Source organism: Pleurodeles waltl, chromosome 6 (genome assembly GCF_031143425.1).
Source record: "Pleurodeles waltl isolate 20211129_DDA chromosome 6, aPleWal1.hap1.20221129, whole genome shotgun sequence".
Lineage (NCBI taxonomy): Eukaryota > Metazoa > Chordata > Amphibia > Caudata > Salamandridae > Pleurodeles > Pleurodeles waltl.
Window position 1 is genome coordinate 1,152,299,632 of NC_090445.1, and position 22,577 is coordinate 1,152,322,208.

The window sequence follows — 22,577 nt, forward strand, 5'->3', positions numbered from 1 at the left end:
CAGTGAGATGCAAGGTAGGCGTTCCCTTCCTAAAAATGACGCTAGCCCCACAGCACCATAGTTAACTCCTGATGCTGAAACCACACACAACTAGGAGGCGGACCAAAATAATGGAGCTAAGCCCGATTACCGTCATTATTCCCATCACAGGTAAGTGTATGTGTGTGGTGTGCCACTGGGGGCCCCTTACAAGGGGCCCCCTATTTGGCACTTGGTATGTTAGGCTTGACCTGGGGACACTGGTCCTCTGTGATGGGCATTTGGGTAGTGGTAATGACTCCTATCTATACTTAGACAGAATTAATATTTTGGCTGCTTGTACGGCAAAAAATGATGCTAGGCTGACTAGTGGCAGATATCTTGCAGCTAATCAGCCTACCATCATTTTTGACACACCAGCGCCATATCCCCTAATGCCATCCATCACCGACTAGCATCTTTTTTTGAGATGCTGCCATTCTTTAGCGCCATTGTGCATCATTACTTAAATATGGCGCACGGATGCGTTAGGGAATGGCGTTAGCTCACATTAAGAAAAATTACGGACAACACTGCTAGCGGAGTTGTGGGTAATTGTTCTTAAATATGGGCCTAAATGTGCTATTGGAACAAGTTGTGTGCACGATTATAGTTTATGAGAAAAAGTCCCAGCAACGATGTTTCAGGGTTTTCCCAGTATGCAACAATTTGAGCATTGAATATATCTTCCGACATCTCCTGTTCTTCCAATGAGTTTTGCTTTACCAGTTTCGAGGCTGTACTGTGTTTCCAACAACTCTTATACGGGGTCTCTGCAGTGTTAATGCCACACTCTTGTTAAGGTATTATATCTCGAAGGCAAACCTTGTATTTCGCCTGTGATCTGTAGGCACGGAATCTTGTTGTAATTATTGAGCCCAGACTAGTTTACTTTTGTGTTTTTCCATCTGTGTGCCACATCTTAGCCTCAGTTGCCTAAGTGTAGCCAGTGTGTCTGGTTGCCTTAGCTCTGAACTAGTTCGGACCTTTGTCGACAGTCTTCTGCTAATCTGCTCAGACTACTTTTAACCTATCTCCCTGTTCCTCTGCCTACTGATGTTAACTGCTTTGGAGCTCCTGAACTCCAAAATAGGTTTGTATTATGTTTACTATATCCAAAGAGTAAAGTGACTCGAATCGATCCACTTCACTGTAAGGCTATACTTATTACTCTAGTGTTGGTAGCTCCGTGTAATTAAGGTCCATTATTAAGAACCAACATCTCAATGGTTCCTGTTCTTCAATGAAACTTCTGCTACGATTGGAAGAAATTTAGACTTAGCTTACTAACTGTCCTTTCCCCATTGTTCTGTCAGGGGTTATACATTATTATATATATATATATATATATATATATATATATATATATATATATATATATATATATTATATATATAAATATATATAATTTTCAAAAAACGGTGCAGCCTAGTAAGGCACCAACAGGCTGCAAAATATCCAAACGCTCGTAAAGAGTAGAAAATGAGCACAATTTCAAAAATCAGTCAAGTAGAAAATCCTCGGCTCCATTTATTTGAGAAAATTCTTACAGATAACAAGTGAACGGCACTTAAAAAAATATACAAAATAATTAATCAATTAAGTGCCCAAAAAGAACAACTCACACACGCTGTCCCGGCCAAATGTCGACGCGTTTCGGCAAAAGCCTTCAACTGGACATATATATATTTCCATGTTTTTAGGGGCACAATGTGGGGTCTGGGTAATTTTGTATTTAGGGCAGGTGAGGGCAGGTTTGTAGGGCCGGGGTGGGGGTTCGGGGTAATTTTGTATTTAGGGGCAGGTGGGGAGGTCAGGTTTTAAGGGGTGGGGGTGGGGAGTCAGGGTAATTTTGTTTTTAGGGGTGGGGTAGGTAAGTAGGGCTGGAAGAGGTTTGGACGTAGTTCTAGGGGTGTGGTAATTTTTAGGGGTGGGGTTGTTGGGTTATTTTTTTTAAGAGGTGGACTGGGGGTCAGGGTCGTTTTGTTTTTAGGGCAGGGGTGGGGGGTTAGGGTACTATGGTTTTTAGGGCAGGGGTGGGGGGTCGGGGATATTTTGTTTTTAGGACGGGTGGGGGCAGGATTTTAGTGGTGGGGGTCAGGGTAATTTTGTATTTAGGGAGGGTGGAGGCCTGGGTTTTTAGGGTCAGGGGTGAGGGGTCAGGGCAATTTTGTTGTTAGGGGTGGGGTCATTTTTTTGGGGGTGGGGGTTAGTTGTTTTTAGGGTGGGTGGGGGGTTGGGCTAGGTTTTAGAGCTCACAGTGGGTGGGGATTATCAGGGCAGTTTTTAAGGGAGGGTTGGGGGATTAAGGTAGCTTTATTTTGGAGGCGGGTGGGGGGTTGGGGTAGTTTTATTTTGTGAGTGGGGGTCGGGGTAGTTGGGTTTTAGGGCGGGTGGAGGGGTTGGGGTTGTTGTGTTTATAGAGTGGGTGGCATGTGAAAACCACGCATTCTGTTTCACGCATGCCTTTACTAGACATACCTTTACAACAATAAATCGTTTTAAAGGCATGCGTGGTTGTTGTTTTGACCTCATTGTTCAGGTATGCGTGGTTGGTGCATACGTTGTTCCATCATACATGCAGGGAAATGCACAGCTCTAATTGGCTGCCAACACTTCAAACCAGGAAGTGCTGGCAGCTATCTTGGGACTCAGTTTGAGCTGAGTGCCCAGAACAAAAGTACAAATAAGATAAAAGGGTCAGGGTAGAGACACACTGACCCTTTAGCACTCGTGGGTGGGTCCCAGAGGGACACCCCCGGGTCAAAAAAACATTTTTTAATATTTTTTTTTAACGTGAGTTCACGATATTCATGTATATGCGGCAAAAAAATAAAAATGAAATAAGCGTTGGCTGCCGCACTTGGTTTTTATAGGCCCCCGGGTGGGCCAGGTCACAGGGGCATTACAAATTTAGGGGCATATTTATACTCTGTTTGCACCGAATTAGCGTAATTTTTTTAAAACTAACTCGGTGCAAAACTAACTCCATATTTATACTTTGGCACTAGACTCGTCTAGCACCAAATTTATGGAGTTAAAATCATTTTTTGGATGTGGAAACGTACCTTGCCTTAATGAGATGCAAGATAGGCGTTCCTATGCAAAACATGACTCATGGCCTTAAAGCCATATTTATACTCCTGTGCAAAAATTGTGCAAGATAGGGAGGAGGGGTCAAAAAATGGTGCAAAGCTTGCTTTGCCCCATTTTTTAACGCCTGGGTCAGGGCAGGCGTGAGGGGACCTGTGGGCCTATTTCCATGGTGGAACACCATGGAATAAGCCCACAGGTGCCCTCCCCTGACCCCAGGGACACCCCCACCCACACCATAAGGACAGCAGAGGATGGGGGACCCCATCCCAAGTAAGTACAGGTAAGTACATGTATTTTTTTTTTTTTTAAAGTGCCATAGGGGGCCTTGGAATGGGCCCCCATACATGGCACAGGGTGCAATGGCCATGCCCAGGGGACCCTGGTCCCCTGTGCTGGCCATTGGGGTGGTGGGCATGACTCCTGTCTTTTCTAAGACAGGAGTCACGTGGTATGGATGGTTTTGCATCAGAAAATGATGCTAGGCAGGTTAGAGTCATTTGTTTTAGTCTAACCTGCCTAACATCATTTTTGGGTGCCAAACCACTTTCTTGCATACCGCCACCTTCACCCGACTAACGTCATTTTTATTTATACTAGCCTACCCTTTGTACCGACTTGCACCATTCCATAAATACGGTGCAAGGCTGGTGCACAGAAATGGTGCAAGCCGGTGCTAAACTTTTTGGTGCAAAACTGTATAAATCAGGGATTTAGTGTGAGGGGGGGCCCCCACAGCTCTAGGGACCACCACCTCCCTGGAGCTTTAATTTGTTTATATGTGGGGGAGCCTGCGGCCACCCTGCTACCCCGGGGACCAATACCTCCCGAGGGATTTCACTTTTTAAATATGCGGGGGGCGCCGACCCCATGCTTCCCTAGGGACTGCCTCTTGCCCAGGGCTTACTTTTTAAAATTTGTGGGGGGCCCGCAGCCCCTCTCTGCTGCCCTGGGGACCACCACCTCCCCAGGGCTTCCCTTAATGAATATGCGGGGGCGGCCCATGGCCCCCATTACCCTAGTGACCGCCACCTCCCCAGGGCTTCCTTCTTTATGTATGCAGGGGGCCTACGGCCCCCAGATGCCCTGGGGACCACCACGCATGGGGCATTAATAAAAGTATAAGAGGGAGTCCCTTTGGGACTACCACTCCCCGGGGCTATGTCCTAAATGGAGGGGGGCCACTGATGCTTGGGGGGTTCAAGTCCATACATTCACTTAAAAAAACAAAGGTTACAGGGACATTATAGTTAGGTCCTAAATTTACTCGCACAAATTCAGAGAAATTCAGAAGTTATAGTTAGTTATTTCAAGTAACTATAACTTGTAGGCTAAGGTAACTTGAACTCGCCCCAACCGTGCACAGTTTTTCCTTCAATAATTTAACTTCTAATGTTTCATTGATATTTTTATTGATGTTTTAAAAGTTGTCATGGGTGCTGTAATATCTGGTACAATTAGCAGTGCATGGCGAGTGTGCGCATTACAGTTACCTTAGGCCGTGAGTAATAGTTACTTGAAATAACTTTAACTATAACAGCTGAATTTCTCTGGTTTCGTATTAGTAAATTCAGAACCTAAGTATAACATCCCAGTAAACCTTTTTTTTTTTATGTGATTTTTAATGTATTTTTTTCAAAGTAAAGTAATTTTCATTACTTTATGTTAATCCAACCATCTCTCTGTGGGCATCGAAACAGAGGAAACCTCCACTCCCAGCAAGTGAGGGCTGTTTGACAGCTCTCGCGTGCTGGGACCAGAGCGTTTGCTCTGACGTGATGGGAGCTGTCAAAGTTTCCACCAAGTCAGAGCAAACATCTAGGTTCCGTAGTGGGTGACTGTCCCCAGGGTCCTTACAGGTTCTTCAAAGGGGGCCTCATGCCCCCCCTTCAAGGTTAAACAGCCCCAGGGAGATGTAAACAGACCCCTTCACTCTTAAAATTCAGCCTTGGGGAGGTGGTGGTCCCTAAGGCTGCAGATGGTGCCACGTGCCCCCCGCATATAATCTAAACAGCCCCAGGAAGGTGGTGGTCCCCGGGGCACAGGGTCAGCAACAGACCCTCTTCATTATCTTTTTTCAGTCATGGGGAGGTGGCAGTCCCGGGCTGTGGCGGGACGCGCGGACCCCTGCGATAAGTTCATCCTCTGTCCATAGAAAGTGGCAGTCCATTGGGGCTGCGGAGAGGCAGCATACCCTCCTGAATATAATCTAAGCAGGCCCAGGGAGGTGGTGGTTTCAGGGGCTTGAGGGTCAGAAACAAACCCCCTTCATTATCTTTTTCAACCCTTGGGATGTGGTGGTCCCTGGGACTGTGGGGAGGCCATGTGGGTCCCCCCTGTTAACTTCATCTTTTGCCTCGGGAGGTGGCAGTCCCTGGGCTGCAGGAGGGCTGAATGGCCCCCTGCATATAATTAAATATAAGCTCTGGGGAAGTGGCAGTCCCCGGGGCATACAAAATGCTCTAGGAGGGGGGCCCCGTATGACCCCTCCTTTATTTTTCATATGTCCCTGGGATCTGGCCCACCTGGGGGCATTAGTAAAACAAGCTCGGGATACCGCACTAGTTTTTTTTACATTTTTGCAGCAGATTTGCAACCCTATCGCGAAGTTGCAGCAAATTGTTTTTTTTAAAAGTGTTTTTTTTTGTTTTGGGTGGTCCTTCTGGGACCTTGCCACCAGAGCTAAGGGGTCAGGGTGTCCTTACCCTGGCCCCTTTTTGTTATGTTGCATGATTGTTTCTGAGACTCGGCTGAAACTGAGTCCCAAGATGGCTGGCAACGCTTCTTGGTTGAAGTTTTGGCAGCCAATTAGATCTCTGCACGAGATCCAGAGTGTTCACGGAGCCTTTGCGTATATCCAAATCAGGACTTTTTTCAATATCTCAGAAACAACTGAATGAATTTACACCAAATAACAAAATATATTCCATTTTACATTTGTTGTGTACCTCCTCTATGAAATGAAAACATGAAAACATGAAAACACTTAGGCTAAAAACAAAAGTTAGCCCTGGCAAAGTCAATAGGTCTCGGAGCTTCACAGAGTGCACAGGGAGAGACGTACATGAGGGAGATGGCAAGACATGTACATGATGAGGGAGAGGACTAAAAACTATACATTCTAATGGAGTCCTACCCACAAAAGAAAAAAGTAGTGCATGAAAATCAAGCAGAGAAAGCAACAATGCCAGATAATCACAGATATTGTAAAGATGCAATGCTCCTTGGGAGGGGTAAACCCAAGAATGTAAAGCTGGGACACAACTAAAAAACAGGCAAACGAGCGTGACAAGGAAAGTGAATCAACAGTAAGCAATGGACAGGTTCAAGCATCTGTGCACTTCAAAGGCATGCCTCTAGAAGCTTCTCCCACCTTTCACAATCAGGGCACCAAAGTATAAATACTGGACCCCAAACCCCACCAAATCAGAGCCCTATTGGAACCAATGACATTCTGCCAGGAAGAATGCTGCTGTGCTGCCAAGAGGGACTGGTGATCTGTAACTGCATTGCTATTTTGGCCTACTGCTTGGTGTGTTCTGTGCTGTAGGAGTAACTGCCACTTTGCTACTTCCTTTGTTATGTTGGCCTTCTGCTTGCTGCATCTTGTCTGCAGTGAGAGGGACTGGACCTATTCTCTAGATCCTTGAACCCAAGATTCTCTAAGGGCTTGTTGGGTTGCACCCTGTTCTCTCTGTAGTCTCTGGGTCATCAAAGACTGCCTGCAACTCTCCTGGTGGACTCTGCCATCTGTGAGTCTGAGGTGCCCCATCCAGTCCTGGGCCTCATAAGTGGGTTCTGCAGCTGATTGCTTCAAAAACTGATGCATTGTGCCCTCGACGTCGACGCTTTGCTCCATCAAAGAGGCTGTTTCTGAAGACCCTGTGTGGGTTGTGTAGCTGGCCTACCATCACGGTCAGCCTTAACTTTGGATTTTCACAGGTCTCTCATGACCTCAAGGAACCTTTTGACTGATAGTGACTTCTAAGGACTGTTTTCACATTTAGGCCCTCATTACAACCCTGGTGGACGGTGCAATGTTGGTGGTAGGACCGCAAACAGGCTGACGGTAATTACCGACCCATTATGACGTCCCACACCGTCTGCCACGGCGGTAATGACTGCCAGGCTGGAGACAATGGTCTCCAGCCAGGCGGCCGTCACTACTCCGCCTGCGGGATCATGACCCTGCATACCACCATGGATTTTGTGGATTTTGAACTGCCACGAAATCGATGGCGGTAGGCACTATTCATTCCCTGGCACTGATAGGGGTCTCCCCCTCCTTCTCCCAGGAGTCCCTCCCAACAACCACGACCCCCCTACCACCCCTAAATGTGGTAGGGCCCCCTCTCCTCCCCCGCCCCTGACCTTCATTGCCCCCCAGACATACCCCCAACCACGCACACATGCACCACTCACACACATACATGCGAACATACATGCACACATGCACACATACATACACGTTACATACCCACTACATACATCACACCCCCGCAAACATACACGCACCCACACGCCCCCTTTAAACACTCACACCCCCAATCACGCACAAACCACAAACTCCCCCCACCCCCGCCCCTGTCGAACAATCACCTTACCTGCCTCGGTGGTCGTCCGGGAGGGAACGGGATCCATGGGAGCTGCTCTGCCACCAGCATCCCCGTCACCAGAACACCGCCACGCCGAATACTGGAACGTAATTCGGTGGGCGGTGTTCTGATGATGTTGTGGTGATGGAGGAGCAGCCTCCACTACACCGCTGACCGCCAGTATGGCTGCTGGTGGCTCTCTGTCCAAAAAATGACAGAGGGTCGCCACCAGTCATAATATGGTTGGGGGTCTTCGGCCCGGTGGAACCTCGGCGGTCTTTCAAAGAGACCGCCGAGGTCGGAATGAGGGCCACAATGTTTAAAAATTAATATCTCAACTTTTACTTATTGGATTCTTGCTGTTTGGTCTTGTTTTACTCAGATAAATACCCTCTATTTTTCTAAACTGGTGTGGAGTATTTTTGTGGTGTCTTTCACTGGGTCACTGTAAAGTGCTGGACAAATACTTAACACATTGCCTCTTAAGTTAAGCCTGACTGTTTTGTGCCAAGCTACCAGAGGCTGAGCACAGGTTAATTTAGGGTGTGTATCTGTCTTACCCTGAGTGGGATTGTGGTCCCTGCTTGGACAGGGTGTATATCTATGCCACCTAGAAACCCAATTTCTAACAGTCACTAAAGTGGAAGTTGTTTGGGTGCACAATTTAGATCATGAGGAGGATGCCTACTTATATAAACTAGAAATGGCAAGGGTCTCTACCATCTAAGAAAAGTATCAGGTTCACATGGATGGGTGAGGAAATAGGAGAAACATGAGGCAGGTCAACCCATTATTGTGCTGTCAAAGAAGCAACTGACCCAATGCTTTGTCCCTTACCTTCCCATTTACAGGGTATCAGTATGCCTAGGATCTGGGCCATGATCGACTGGGGCTTGTCTCCCTAAAGCCTATCTGCCACTTGATGCCTTGGAGAGCTAGAGAGGGGCTCGGAGTCTGAACCCCTAATCAAAATCTTGGCTTACTTTGTCCTGGCTGCAGTAGGTAGAATCTGGGAGGTTTAAATATGCATTGATTCTGCTCAAGTGTCCAGACTGAATTGTTCTTCCACTTCCTTCCTTGTTCATGGGGTATATTTGTTAATCAGAAGGCAGTATGCTTGCCTTTAAAAAAAGTGCTCATGTCACCAATTACACTATCTCTGCTTGGCACATGTTGTCATGTTGGTTGCTGGACCTTATCTGATAACCCCCGTCTATTTTGGCATACTCATTTCGAACATCCTACTGCCTTTATGGGCAGGTAGTGTAGCTGACAATAGGTTCAGTCTTAATTAGCAATTATAATTTATAATTTATTTATAGTTTATCGTTCACATGCCCTCAACTATCACACCATCAAGCCCTCAGTCCCATAACACTACTACAGCACTTTAGTGGTCATCTCGCATTACAAGAAAACTCTACCCACAAACCTCTTAACAAAATCAAAACTCTTCCAACCACACACTGTCCAGCTCACTTCCACTGTCTAGGGAGGCTATCAACACCTCTATCTTGTGCCATGTTAAAGCCAGGAGCAGGCACAATGTATCCCATGGACCTATAGCATTTGTACCCCTATGACCAACATTGAATCCTGCTAGCAGTCACCAAACACACCTGTTAGACCTGACAGCCTTAGGGTGGTCACCCCTAACTTTTTGCCTGTCTCCCTCCACTTTTTGGACACTGTTTGTGCTGGTTGTTAGACTCTGCACACTTTACCACTGCTAACCAGTGCTAAAGTGCTTATGCTCTCTCCCTTTAAACATGGTAACATTGGATCATACCCAATTGGACTATTTAATTTATTTATAAGTCCCACGTAGTGTGCCCTATATGTGCCCAGGGCCTGTAGATTAAATGCTACCACTGGGCCTGCAGCACTGATTGTGCCACCCACTTAAGTAGCCCCTTAACTGTGTCTCGGGCTTGTCATTGCAAGGCCTGTGTGTTCAGTTTCACTACCAATTCGACTTTACATTTAAAAGTACTTGCCAAGCCTAAAGCTCCCCTTTTTCTACATATAAGACACCCCTAAGGTATGCCCTAGGTAACCCATAGGGCAGGGTGCTGTGTAGGCAAAAGGCAGGACATGTATCTATGTAGTTTACATGTCCTGGTAGTGTAAAATTCCCAAATTCGTTTTTACACTGCTGTGAGGCCTGCCCCCTTCATAGGCTAACATTGGTTCTGCCCTCATACATTTTTTGAATGGTAGCTGCTGATCCGAAAGGAGAAGGAAGGTCATATTTAGTATGGCCAGAATGGTGATGTAAAATCCTGCAGACTGGTGAAGTTGGAATTAATATAACTATTTTAGAAATGCCACTTTTAGAAAGTGAGCATTTCTCTGCACTTAAATCTTTCTGTGCCTTACAATCCACATCTGGCTGGGTTTAGTTGACAGCTCCTTGTGCATTCACTCAGACACACCCCAAACACAGGATACTCAGCCTCACTTGTACATCTGCATTTTGAATGGGTCTTCCTGGGCTGGGAGGGTGGAGGGCCTGCTCTCACACAAAGGACTGCCACACCCCCTGCTGGGACCCTGGCAGACAGGATTGAACTGAAATGGGACCTGCTGCACTTCTAAGCCACTCTTTGAAGTCTCTCCCACTTCGAAGGCACATTTGGGTATATAAACAGGGCCTCTGCCCCTTCCAACTCAGACACTTCCTGGAGAAGAGAAATGGAACCAGAACCTGCATCCTGCCAAGAAGAACTGCCTGGCTGCCCAAAGGAATCACCTGACTGCTTTCTGTGAAGGACTGCTGCCTTGCAGGTTGGCCTGCTGCCTTGCTGCTCTCTGGCGGTGGTGAAGTGCTCTCGAAGGGCTTGGATAGAGCTTGCCTCCTGTTCCCTGAAGACTCAGGACCAAAAAGACTTCTCTCTTGCAACTGGACTCCTTGTGCGGCGAAAATTCGACACACAGCTTGCTAAAACTGACACACAGCCTGCCCCGCAGTGAAAAATTCACCGCACGCTGAAGCGGAACTTCGCAAGGAGAAGATCGACGTGGCGCCTGCGTTGCGAACGGAACTTTGACGCACGGCCCACCGGATTGATGCACAGCCGACCTGGGATGACTCAGCCCAACTTCCAGAAGGGAAATCGACGCAGCAGCTGCCTTGCGGGAGAAAATTCCACGCAACGCCCACCGGACCAATGCAGCGCTTGGGACTTCACTCCACAAGCCCAGGATTCCACACACAGACCCCGGGGCGTCTGAAAACCCCGCAACCCGAAGAGGATCCACAACCGAGCGCTGGAAATTGACGCACAACCATCCCAGCGTGGAAACTAAACGACGCATCGCCTTGTGCGGCCTGAGAAATCAACGCACACTCCTTTGTTTCTACGCTTCTCCTCCTCTGCGGCCCTTTGCAGAGATTTTTTATGCGAACCAGGTACTTTGTGCTTGAAAGAGACTTTGTTTGCTTTAAAAATACTTAGGACACTTTATATCACTTTTTCAGTGATATCTCTACATTTACTTATTGCATCTTTGATCGTTTTGACCTGCAAATATCCAGATAAATATTATATATTTTTCTAAACACTGTGTGGTGTATTTTTGTGGTGCTATATTGTGTTATTGTATAATTTATTGCACAAATACTTTACACATTGCCTTCTAAGTTAAGCCTGACTGCTCAGTGCCAAGCTACCAGAGGGTGGGCACAGGATAATTTGGATTGTGTGTGACTTAACCTGACTAGAGTGACAGTCCTTGCTTGGACAGGAGATAACCTGACTGCCAACTAAAGACCCCATTTCTAACAACACCAAATACACTTGGCACTCACACACAGATATAAGTGCAGGGTCTGTGCATGACATATGATTGCAACTTTACACATGCAGACTGGTAGACATCACGCTCAGTCCTGGGAGAAGGCAAAATGTCTTTCCCCATACTAATAATTCACAAACAGACACCACTGCTCAAACAGTACATGTCACAGGGACACAGAATGAGTTGTCAAAAGGTACATTTTTGGAGCTCCCCACTTAATTGTCAGAGACAGTCTCTTGGTGTCAGGTTCAAATTAAGGCCCAGGGCTCATGATGCACAGAGACTTTCAAGGGTGGTGGGGCCAAATGTATGTCAGGATACCAGATTCACTAACTATAAGATAACACAGGAAAGGGGTGCATGTCCAGCTATTATGGGGGGTACATTTCAGTCCTAACATCCATCCTCCATAAATCTAGAAAAATGTGTTGTCTTTTTTTTGTTATTGTACTGTTATGGCGTACAACTGTAGATTTCTTGCTCTACTGCCAAGGAACCATAACACGTGAATGAGCGTGCAATAAAAGACCAATAACAAAACATAATAGAAAAGAGACACACATTTCCTGTGCCTTAAACTTAACAATCATTATAACCCGACAATGTATCAAAGGCACATGATGAATCCCACTTGTATATTACTGAATATTTTCAATCCTGAATAATAGAATCACAGAAGCTGGCCATTTTTCAATTGAAAATGCATGATAGATGAACTCCACATTAAAAAAAGTCTACATTCTGAACTTAAGCCATCCATTTTTGTCCCTATGATTAAATGCTAGTCCTCGCTATGTAATTCAAAATAGCTACAATAAGAATTCTGAACTTGAGTTCTAAATTCATAAGTTGAAACACCTCTTTTCAGAAAATTCCCATTGCCCATTCCCGGCTATTTGGCAAGATGGGGCATATAATACAAGGGAGCATGCTATCGCTGTCAACAAAGCCTGTCTAATTTCTTTTTTACAGGCAAATTGTGACACCTCTAGTCACCTGTAAGAATGAAATGACTTGGCTGCTCAACTGTAGTAATTTATTACAGTTGAGTTATGGCGTCATAATGTCTGATTCCAGAGCCAGCAGCCAAGCTGAAAGGCTTATCAAGGAACATTGCAGCAGCAGTTTAAACTAAGCAGCAAACACGAAAACTGGCGTTTCATTCTTCTGATTTTTTTCTTAAATGAACAGTGATGGACAGGAAAGAGATGTTTATGCGAGCATAAACACAGTAAAGGCCTTCACACACTGTAAGTCTCATAATTTTTAACCCTACTGTCATTAAACTGTTTCTGTTATCTTTTTTGTAACAAATTGATAACTGCTTTTTGATCTGCTTAATTTTGCGCTAGATTCTGTTTTTATTTTTCATGCCTGCAACTCCACTATCTGTTTTGTATGAAAGAGCAAGACACAATGGCCCAGATTTGGCTTTTTTTTTACCCTAATGTGGCGTTAACCTTCAAACATCACCACACCATATTTACAAAGTGGTGCAATGCATTTGAGTCACATTATGCATGCACCATGCATAATGTATGCAAAGGGGGCGTTCCCCTGTTAGGGGATGCAAAATAATGTAGTGGAATCTTAGAGATTCCACTTTGTCTTTTTTGCAGCTACTTTCAACACCTGCTCAAATCAGGTGTTAAAAGGGGGCACCCATTGGTTGTAATTGTCACCTATGTACTGTTCAGGGTTAGCGCCAAAATCTTGGCGCTAACCCTGAACAGTACATCAATTGCATCAAAAATGTTTATGCTATTGCCCCCTACTCTGTGCCATGGTGCGCCGTATTTGAAATATGGCGCACACATGTTGGCAGAAGGGGGGGTGCTAAGGGGTGCAAGAAAAGTGGCGCTGCACTGGATGCACCGCCATTTTTCTTAAATCTGCCCCCAAAGTATTTAAAAGGTTTGATGGTGTGGAATGTATTATGAGGAATCAAACACCTCACAGCTATTATAACACTTAAGGATATTTCAAGTCCCTTCCGATTCCAAGACTTCATAAGGAGAACCCATCCTTTGGCCTCATTTCAGTTATGTTCACAGAATTGTTCGGCAACATGAAATAGCCTTATAACTTGCAATAGGGAATACGGTAGTATATCAACTATACATACTTTCAATAAAATGTAAAAACATTAATACGTTCAGCACGAATGACCAGGTGACTACTCTGTAAGCATTATATCTGAGTTTTAAGCGCTGACGTATCTTTCTGCCCTAGTAGACATAATATTCATAGTTCTGTGCCTTGTGCAAATGGTAACAGAAAGGTTGTTGAGAACTTACGGTGGGTTGTTACACTGCCGGCTCCGTGAACGTACTCCACCACCACATGTCCTTGAACAAGAGCTGAATCTAGACCAGGAACCCCAACTTCCATCTTGGCTGTAGGGCTGTTCCGGGGTCTTCCAGATGCAGTGACCTTTGAAACACCACTAAGGCCAGAAATAGAGGACATGTAATGGGCAAAGGAGAAGCACATTTGGCACACAAAACTTGAATTATTTGTCAATGGCACTGCTACTCCAGGGCCCCAAAAGACTGACGTTTATATACAATTTTCTTAGTAAAATAATAATACAGTATGTACATTGATTTAGAGGAAGTACAAAACCATAATTGTTTAAATTCCATGGCAACCTTTTTTGTACACCTTTGGTCACATCACTGCTGCAAAAAATCAGAAGGTTCAGATGAATGATATTTTGGGTCCGACATGGAAGAAAGGAGACTTTGCTAGGACCAAATTAAAGACGCTGGCATTACATAAAGTAATTTGCATTTGTTTCTTTCACTTTAAATTCTTATTTCCAGGGCAGGTAATGACTAAAAGCAACACTTTCATACATCTTGCCACATAGATTCATCTTGGATGAAGTCTAAGAAGTGAAGGAGGAATTCACAAACAAATATGAGTAGCCCATAGTAGGCCCATATGAGAAAGATCAGGAAGTCTCCTCCAGTGGTAGTGTGAGCAGTGGCGGCTGCCACTCAACGTGGGTGGCGCGGGGAACAGAGTGGTGGGGAAGCCTCATGAGGGGGAACAGGGTGAAAATAATTTTTTTTTAAAAAGCGTGCCTGTGGGGGAGACATGATTGTCTCCCCCTCCGTCCTAGTCCTGTTCATGGTGCCAGGCTCCCAGCCAATCAGGTTGCTGCTGTCACCACGTCATGATTGGTCTGAGTGGACTGCTTCGCCACCCAGAGTTGGAGTGGGAGCCTGGACATGTTCTCCACTCGGCTGTACAACCGGGTAGAGAATATGCAAAGTGCGCATGTCTGTTTGGCAGGCACAACACAGCCAGCCGAGCAGACATGCACACTTTATAGTGCACATATCCCTCCTCCGGCCCCCTCCCTCCAGCCACGCCAGGCCGCTCCCATTCCTTTCTCCCAGGAAAAATACGATGATAATAATGTAGCGTTACCATAATTTTATTTTTCTAATAACGTACCATTATTACCATTTTATTTTTCCTTTACCCACAATCCAGTGGTGCGCTCCTGAGGGTGAGCCAGGTAGCGTATAGTAACTTGATTGTTAAATAAATATGAAGTGCCTGGAAGCTGTATAATTGCTTCACATGCACTACGACAATAAAGGTAAGTCTGATTAAGGCAATCTGCAAGGGCATGCACCTCAGTCTCCCAAAAACGTCAACAGTTATGCTGTATTGAATGTAAAATGTTTTATCAAGTGTGAAGACTTGAGCTAGTTTCCATATTACATGTTCATTCTTGGTAATTAGCTTGAAAAAACATATTCATTTATGATAATGTTTATTGAAAATAGTGAGTTAAACACAATTATACAGTTAGGGCAAAAAAAGACGAAGAAAAAAGTTAGGAATGCAGAATTTCAGAAAATCACCATTTGGTTGATTGAAAAACTCATTAAGCAGTGTGCAGAAAGAATACCTTTTTTGAGCTGTTCTTTGCAAGCTTCAGCTAACACTCGGCAATGTTTGGAATTAGACAGTTCAAATTTTATTTACATTTCATGAATAGCACGTTGCTTAAATAATGGACAACTGTAAAGCTGTTCAAAGTGGTTTGGGGCTTTCATGGTGATGAACCCCACATTCCACAGAAACCAGTGAAACATATTTCACAGGTCCTGATTCAATATGGGTGCTCATACTGCTGCATTTAGTGCAATAAAGGCATCAAACATGTAGCATGTAATTATACGCTCACACATAGAGTGTAAGACAAATGTGTATATATGTGTGTTTATATATATATATATATATATATATAATATACATATATATATTATTATATATATACACACATATATATTTATACATATATCTATATATACATATATATGTATATAATAATAATATATGTGTTTACCTGTGGCGGTCATTTCGATTTGAAAAGTATTTTTTGCCTTTCTAATAACTTTGGCACAGTTTGACGAAACTTCACAAAACTTTCACATAAAAAATTCTTCCACCTCACCTTCCTCGTGAAATGGGAAAAATACATAAGCGGGTAGGGATACCCTGACCCCTATGCCTGGTGGTGGGGTCCCAGTGGGACACCACCAGAAGACCACATTTTTTTTTCCAATTTTGCCGTGCATTCCACATGGATTCGCGAATCTGCTCAAACATGTAAAAAAAAAAAAAAAAGCTACTGCCCTATAATGAAATACCCTCCTGGAGGGGACCAGGGCCTGGGTGAGTGGCACATGAATCATTTAGGGGATGGGGTGAATGACCCCTCCCTGAGCCTGAAAAGGTCCTGGAGATCGAGTAAAACTTAAAAGGAAGAGGGGGCCACGCGGGGCCCTCCATGAGCCTCTTAAGGCCTGTGGACCCCATTTGTGGTGGGCACTCAATTACTTTGTCTTGAGGAGCCCGCTCCTGGGACTGAGTACTTTCCCTGCCCTTCTCAGTGTGGGCAGGGAAACATATGTTTGCTCCCACCTGGCAGGAGCATTTTTAAATCTCTTGCTGGGCGGGGGCTATCATGCCTTCCCTGTCTGCAGCAGCAGGAGCAAGGAAGGCAGGTCAGTTTCCAGCTGGTGGTAGATAAAAAATCTGGTCCTTTACGGCTTGGGAGTGGAGGTATGCATGCCCCCATATAAATATATATTTTGGCCCCAGGGATGGGAAACCCGTTCCTAAAGTGGCTCAGAGAGTGGGGCCTTGCCCCTCCTTCCCTTTAAAAAAAAGTCTTGAGGGATGGGGTCTCCTCGGCCCGTAGTGGCTTGGGGAGCATTCTGTGCTAATAGGTTGGAAGCAGGGCCTGGCCACAACTGCCATGCAGCACTATGAATGGCAAGGGGTTGGATGCATGAGGGAGGCTGGATGCAGGCTTATTAGCCAACTCCACACTGTACACGGCATGAGGTTGGCTTCTTGCAGCAATCCTCCACTGTGCGTGGCAAAAGGCCACATGCAGAATACAGTTAGCTCTCTGCATGGAGGGTTGGATGCATGGCCTGGCAATAGGCTAGACTCTGCGGTCAACCCCCCTGCTGCACACAGCCTTTAGGGGATTGGCTTTCCATATGGTAAAAAAATATTACTTTACAAAAATCTGAGAAATTCAGTGAAAAAACAAAGGTTAAAGTAACATTATAGTTAGGTGAGATTGTGACAATGTACAAACCACTGAAATTCACCATTTATAGATATCTCTGGCAACAATAACTTATACCCTAAGGTAACTGTAACTCAAGCCCTCATCATGCACTGCTAATAACCCCATATGTTACATCACTCATCACATATTCTATGACATCATTGAAAATATCACTGGAACATTTACAATGAAATTATTGATAAGAAACTGTGCATGGCAGCAGCGCAATTTATAGTTACCTTAGTGCACAAGTTATAGTTTATAGTATAGAGAGAGATTATAGTGTATGTTTCTTTAGATATGTGTGTTTGCATTTATTAATACATGTATGTGTGTATACATATATATATATATATATATATATATATATATATATATATATATATATATATATATATAAATATATATATATTGTTAGTCTCACATTTTAAATGTACAAAACCATAGAAATTCACTTGTTATAGTTAGAGTTATTTCAAATAACTATAGCTCACGTCCTAAGGTAACTATAACTCGTGCCCCCGTCATGCACAGTTTTTCCGTCAAATATTTTACTGCAAATATTACTTTGATATTATCAATGACGTTATGAAAATTGCCACATGTGTGGCAATATGTGGAGTTAATAGCAGTGCATGGCGAGGGTGTAAGTCCATCCATGCCCTGCTTATTACCTCACATATACATCACATGTGACAGTTTCAGTGACATCACGGACAACATCAGTAAACAGATCTCAAATGAGATCATTGAGGATATCACTGATGATATCACTGCAGACATCAACAAATCTACTGCTGTTCCTATAACTCTATAAACCAGTAGAGGAATTCAAATATGAAATTAAGCACTAAATGGCACACAATCATGTATTTCATACACAAAAGCATCCTTAGGTGTACCAGCGGTCTTCTACGCACAGCTTTTGCCGTCTACTGAAAACCTTGTGGATAGACGAACACAAGTAGGCAAGCCCATGCTGCAGATGATGGTTGCCCTGTCAACGACTTTATATTGAGAATCTACTCCTTCCAGACACTCAGGACCTTTCAGGTGGCCAACACCGTACTATGTAGAGCCTTTGTCCTGTACTGAATCCTTCGCAGAAAGCTGATCTCTCACGAGCAATCAACCACACATTGATGGAAAAGTACCTATTGCAAACTGCTTTATCCCTGTGCAGAACTGCTCCTCAAAGAGCCCACTCCCTGTGCACACCAAAGGCTTCTTAGATGGTGAACATCCTACTATGCATAGGCTTCACCTTGTGCAAAACACTTGGCAGATTGCCGATGTCTTGTGTGTAGATAAGCACACATAAATGGTCAAATACCAGGGGTGTACAGCATTCATTACTATTGGAAATTACCCTTTATGCAGGGTTATCACCAAACCTTTTGCTTCTGACCTCCTGCTTTTGGCGTTGTGCTGCAGTTAGTTTTTGCTGGCTTTAGGACTCTGAGCACTTTACCACTGCTAAAAAGTGCTAAAGTGCAAGTGCTCTCTGTCTAAATGGTATTGGTAACTGGATTACCCATGATTGGCATATTTGATTTACTAGTAAGTCCCTAGTAAAGTGTGCTATGTGTACCCAGGGCCTTTAAATCCAATACTACTAGTGGGCCTGTAGCACTGATTGTGCCACCTACATGAGTAGCCCTGTAAACATGTCTCAGACCTGCCATGCAGTGCCTGTGTGTGCAATTTGAAACTGCCAGTTCCATCAGGCAAAAGCACCCACTTGCCAGGCCCAAATGTTCCCTTTTACTACACGTAAGTCACACCTACGGCAGGCCTAAGGCAATCCCACAGGCAAGGTGCAGTGTATTAAAATGTAGGGCATGTACTGGTGTGTTTTACATGTCCTGATAGTGAAATACTGCTAAATTTGTTTTTCACTATTGCAAGGCCTATCACTCTCTCCCATAAGGGAACATGGGGATTGCCTTGAAATATCTTTTAAGTGTAATTTCCCATTGGGAGCAGATAGAGAGATATAATTTGGAGTCTCTGAACTCACAGTTTAAAAATACATCTTTTGGTGAAGTTGTTTTTTAATTGCAAGTTTGAAAATGCCACTTTTCAAAAGAGGGCATTTTCTTGCTTAACCATTTTATGCCTCTGCTTCGCTGTGGAATGCACGTCTGGGTCAGGATAGCAGTTGGGCTGTTTGTGAATTCACCTTAGATAATCACACAAAGGGAGCTAAGGTGTGCCCTGCAAATTCTGGGTTAGAGTGGTGGGATGAGCTGACACTTGCACCTGAATAGGATGGTGCCTGTCTTTACACAAAGCAGTCTCCAACCCGCTGGAGTGTGTCTGGGGCCAAGGTAGGAATGGCAGGGTCTTGTGCACTACAAAGACGTTCCTTTGAAGTTTGCCTACTTCAAAGGCAGAAATTAGCATAAGTACTGGACCTCTGAGGCCACAACTTAGAACACTTCTAGACTGAGGACATTCTGTCAGGTAGAAGAGCTGGATGCTGTAGGAGGGACTGCCAATTTGCCTGTTGCCCTGCTGAGCTGGCATGCTGCTTGCTGCTACTGTCCTGGGACTGAAAGGACTGGACTTTGCTTTCTACATCCTGCTTCCAAAGGTTGTCCAAGGGCTTGGACTGAGCTTGCCTTCTATTAAGAAGTCTCAGGGACATCAAAGACTTCATGTGCCAGTGCCTGGGCTTTTCTGCTGAGAGTCCTGACTTGCCAAATGGTGCCAACTCCAGTTCCTGGGCCCTTGGAAGTGCAAGATGGTGACTTGAAGTAGAAAATCAAAACACTGATGTGCCACGGCAGAACAAACGATGCAGCACCTGTCCCGCAGCTGGAGAATTGAAGCTGCACCTGTATCCCCATGGCTACATCAACACAGTGTGTCTGGATTTTCCACACATCATCCCCGGGGCATCAATTTCTCATCGACCCCGCACCACAGTAAGGATCCGAGGAAGGAAATCAATGCATCACCTCCGCAACCAGTAAAGAACCGATGCAAAGTCTCTCCTGCGAGGAAAGAATTGCTGTATCAACTCCCCTGTAAAGTAAGGAACCAACGCATAGCTTTGCTTTTTGGCACCTCATCTCCCACGCGTCCCACATCTGATTAAGACTCATTGAGACCTTTAAAAAGTAATGTTCTTATTTGTATATGTTGGATTTTTGTCGGATTGGTCTTGTTTGACTCTGATAAATATTGGCTACTTTTCCACACTGGTGTGGAGTACCTTTGTGGAGTTTTCACTGTGGTACTTTGTGTGTGTACAAATACTTCACACATTGCCTCTGAGATCAGCCTGACTGCTTGTGCTAAGCTACCAATGGGGTGAGCAGGGGATATCTTAGCTGTGTGGCTCTCTTACCCTGACTAGAATGACGGTCCCTACTTGGACAGGGTACAAACCACTGCCAACTAGAGACCCCAATTCCTACAATTACTATCCTCAACTTTTAATGCAGAGTCCACATCCAAACCCTCAAGGCCCATTAGGAGAGAAAGCACCTACTAAGTACAAACTTTGCTCTGTAGCAAAGCTTTTACACATAGCTGACCTCCTCAGGACAATCATTGAGACATGTGTCAGAACATCGCCATGTCATCAATCATGTCAACAATGATATCATTGAATATGTCATAAGTGATGTGGTATCTGAGGTCATTAACATAAATGTATATGTTTTTACCATCCGCAACTATAACGTGACTTTACTTTTTGGCTTATTAGTGATTTTCTAGGGATTTTTAGTGTAAAGTAGCATCTCATTACCATACCAATTATATAGCACTTTAACATTTATTTTTTAGAACAATTAATAAGGTATATTTAATGTAGTTAAAATCTTACTCCCTTACTCACATATAAATCCATTTCAACCATTTTTTTTCAGTGGAATATATATATATATATATATATATATATATATATATATATATATATATATATATATATATATATATATATATATATATTTATTTCACTGAAAAACAATGGTAACTAGTTAGGACCTAGAATGCAGAGGAAAGCATTTTATGTATTGCTAATAACTTTCACATTGTATGACAATTCTTCACAAATGTTTTGGGGTAATTCATCAATCAAGGGCTAAGAAAAAGGGGGGTTTCCAAAATGTGCTTTCCCCATGCAATTTCCTATAGGGATTTTAGACACGAGTGTGGATCTGCGTATCCACACACCAGCAGAAATCTTGTGATTTGACTGGCAGCAACCTGAGAGAAAAGTCGCAGCCCCCATTTTGTGAATTGCAACACGTTTCCCAAGGTGGGAAAATAAAAATAAGTATAACATAAGGGTCCAGGAGAGAGGTATCCTGACCCCAAAGGACTGATGGAGGGGTCTGCGAGGGACCCGCCATTGGCAAGAAATTGCTCAAACATGCCTTTTGGGGGGCAACTGAGGGTCTGCAAGTTCTCCGCTGTGCTCATTGCGGCCCCCTGAGTGAATCCGGGATTGATCTGCAGATCTAAAGCACATTAAAAAAAATTAAACCCACACACAGACACACTCCTTCATTCACCTACACAACCACTCAAACACCCACTCACATATCCATACAGCCACTCACACAGCCACTCACACAGCCACTTACACACCCATTCAAACACTCACATACCCACTCACTGACCCACACAACCACTACAGCATTCACTCACAGACCCACACAGCCACTCACACCCTCACACACCTCACTCACAGACCCTTAAAGCCAATACCATACCCACTCACAGATCCACACAGCCACTTACACACCCATTCACACACTTATACGCCCACACACACTCATTCACACACCCACTCACAGACCCACAAAACCACTACCATACCCTTTCACAGACCCATACAGCCACTCACACACCCATAGTCACTGATACATCCACTCAGAGACCGAGAGAACAACTCCCGTACCCACTCACAAACCCACACAGGTACTTACACACACACTCACAAAACCTTGTAGACACCCATACACTTACAAACCAATACAGATACCACATAGCTACTTAGACACACACATATACACACACCCATACAGCTAAATCACTGCCACGCCAACTCACACACTCATACAGCCACTGACCACCACTCAGAGACCCAAACAGCCACTTACACACCCATTGATACACCCATCTACAACACATTCACACCCCCACTTACACACGCAACACAATCACTCCCACTCACAGACCCAGAAATCCACCAACACACCCACTCACACACCCATGCAGCCACTCACACACCTAGTCACATATCCATACAGCCACTGACACACCGATACGGCTACTTAAATACCACTCACAGATAAAGCAAACCACTTGCATACCCATACTGGCACTAGACAGCTACACACACACACAGTCACTTACAGAGCTACTCACACAGCCACACATAGGCAGTGATATTGTTATATAAATTGCAATGGGATTTGTGTGTATTAATAGTGTTGTTGTTT

At 44.4% G+C, this 22,577-nt stretch overlaps 1 protein-coding gene across 1 annotated transcript in view; it reads right to left on the bottom strand.

Moving 5' to 3' along the window:
• The window catches only part of ADAMTS14 (ADAM metallopeptidase with thrombospondin type 1 motif 14), a 654,816-nt gene that overhangs the window by 221,392 nt on the left and 410,847 nt on the right, over positions 1-22,577 (bottom strand). Inside the window, exon 11 of the mRNA XM_069240367.1 lies at positions 13,805-13,953. Coding sequence (XP_069096468.1) covers positions 13,805-13,953 — 149 coding nt within the window. The remainder of the gene's footprint in view (positions 1-13,804; positions 13,954-22,577) is intronic.